This window comes from Emiliania huxleyi (assembly GCF_000372725.1).
Source record: "Emiliania huxleyi CCMP1516 unplaced genomic scaffold EMIHUscaffold_683, whole genome shotgun sequence".
NCBI lineage: Eukaryota > Haptophyta > Isochrysidales > Noelaerhabdaceae > Emiliania > Emiliania huxleyi.
This window is the reverse complement of record NW_005196880.1, coordinates 1-1944: the sequence shown is the minus strand read 5'-3', so window position 1 is coordinate 1944 and position 1944 is coordinate 1. Positions and strand designations below refer to the sequence as shown.

General features: G+C 65.2%; 1 protein-coding gene across 1 annotated transcript; it reads left to right on the top strand.

Moving 5' to 3' along the window:
* Positions 1–998: 998 nt before the first annotated feature.
* EMIHUDRAFT_248582 (hypothetical protein) lies at positions 999–1935 on the top strand (the record flags this gene model as incomplete). The annotated part of the gene is made up of 3 exons (XM_005762288.1): positions 999–1102; positions 1288–1383; positions 1576–1935. Coding segments are annotated over 3 exons (560 nt in total), but the record flags the coding sequence as incomplete, so codon positions are not given.
* Positions 1936–1944: the final 9 nt, after the last annotated feature.

Sequence of the window (1944 nt, the reverse complement as noted above, 5' to 3'; positions counted from 1 at the left end):
GAAAGCCCCCCGTCCTAGAGGCTTATATTGGGGTTTGGGGGGGGAGGGGGGGGCCCCAGAGGGGTTTCCTTCCGGGGGGGAGATGGGGTTCCAGCGGCCCGCCGCAGGGCCCCGATTTTTTCGGGGCCTTTTTTTTTTTGCGCGGTTTTTTACTTGTTTCAAGGGAATCGCCGGCCTTGCGGCCATGGTATCACGCTCTGCGACAGCCTGTCGGCGCTGCTGACCGTGCCCTGCTGCACAATTGACCACCTGCATAGCTCGCGGCCTTAGTATCCACCATTCAGTGACGACCTGATCGTACGGCCAGTAGGAAGGTGTCCTTCCAGCGCGTGCACGCTTCTGACGCAATGCGCGTCACAAACTGCCTCGGCGACTGGCTGCTGGCACTCTCGAGGCTATGCCTACACAGCCTCGCGCGCATGGGCAGTCAAGAGGGACCATGCACTTTCTCAGGACAGCGCCAGTGCCTCTCTCTTGGACCGGCAAACGTGGTGGTCTCGTGTCACCAATGTGGGACCAGTGCGGCATCGCGCCATCGACAGCTCTGAACTGCGCCTCACCACTGACGGGAAGGCCGCCAAGTGGGCCAGCACCGGTCACACATTGTGGCAGCAGTCAGCAGTTATCTGATAGCTAGAGCAGCAGCGTCAGGGTCGCAGGGTCGGATCATGTCAAGCCTCTCGCCCGGCCGGCCGCGTGCAGACGAGAGACGTCGGCCTGTCTGCTGTCTGCAACGGTGTCTCGGGTGTCGCGCGAGGGTTGCAGGCGTGAGCTCGCCCGTGAGGGACGTCGCCCGTGAGGGACGTCGCCCGTGAGGGATCTCGCCCGTGAGGGACGTCGCCCGTGAGGGACGTCGCCCGTGAGGGATCTCGCCCGTGAGGGACGTCGCCCGTGAGGGACGTCGCCCGTGAGGGATCTTGCCCGTGAGGGACGTCGCCCGTACACCGCACGCTGGCAAGGGCCTCGAGGCCGATGACGTGTACCTCATCAACCCGTCGATGTTCCCCATGGCGGACAAAATCGAGCAGGGGGGCGAGGAGGCGTTTGAGGAACTGAGCGTCGAGTACGTGGCCAAGACGCGCCAAGGACCGCATGCGGCATGGTGTTCCTCCCGGACCTCGAGGTGACCTCAAAGAAGGAGGTGCTGGGGCTCTTTGTCAAGCCGAGCGTGCTTTTGCCGTTTGTTTGCCGGAGCGAGTTCTTTTAAGATTAGTGTTCCGAGGGGGGGGCGGCTCGCTGTCGCTCGCTCATTCCAAAAGCAACAGTGGGGTCCGCGGGTCCGCGCAGCATGGCGCACATGCTGGAGGATCTGTATGTCCCTGTGGAGGTGTTGGGCTGCATTGCCTCGCACTTTGACGCCGCGGCGACTCTGCTCGCCTTTGAGTGCGCCGCCTCGTCCTGTCGGCGTGCGACTGCCGGCGCGTGGCGCAACTTGACGCTCTCGCGCTTTCCGCGCGTGGAGGATATCCTGCGCCTATCTCCCATGCCCGCTCCCTCATTCAGAGAGCTCTTCCGCCGACAAATCGCGGCGGCGCTGCCGCCGCCCCGGCCGAGCCTCGCCGACTTCATCCTCAGCGTTGAGCTCTCGGTCGACGGAGAAATGACGCACTCCTGGACAGGGCCCTACTGGGAAAGCGGCCAGGGCGAAGGCGGAGCCGCCCCGCGCCTCTGGCCCGGCGAGCCGCCGCCCTGGTTCAGGCCGTTCATCGCGATTAGCAAAGACAACGACCACCTTGTCTCCCGTGATGGCGCTGAAGGGTGGGCCGTCCCAGCCGCCCTCGCCGAGGCGTACACGTGCACGGTGACGGTGACGCACGCGCTTCGCTCGGCGCGGCTCTACAGCGGCCGCCCGTCCCTCGTCTGCGCGTCGCGCGACGACTGCGTCGTCTTTGACGAGCGGCGCCTGCCGCCTCTCTTCTCGCCGCCCGATCCCTCGTCTTGGCA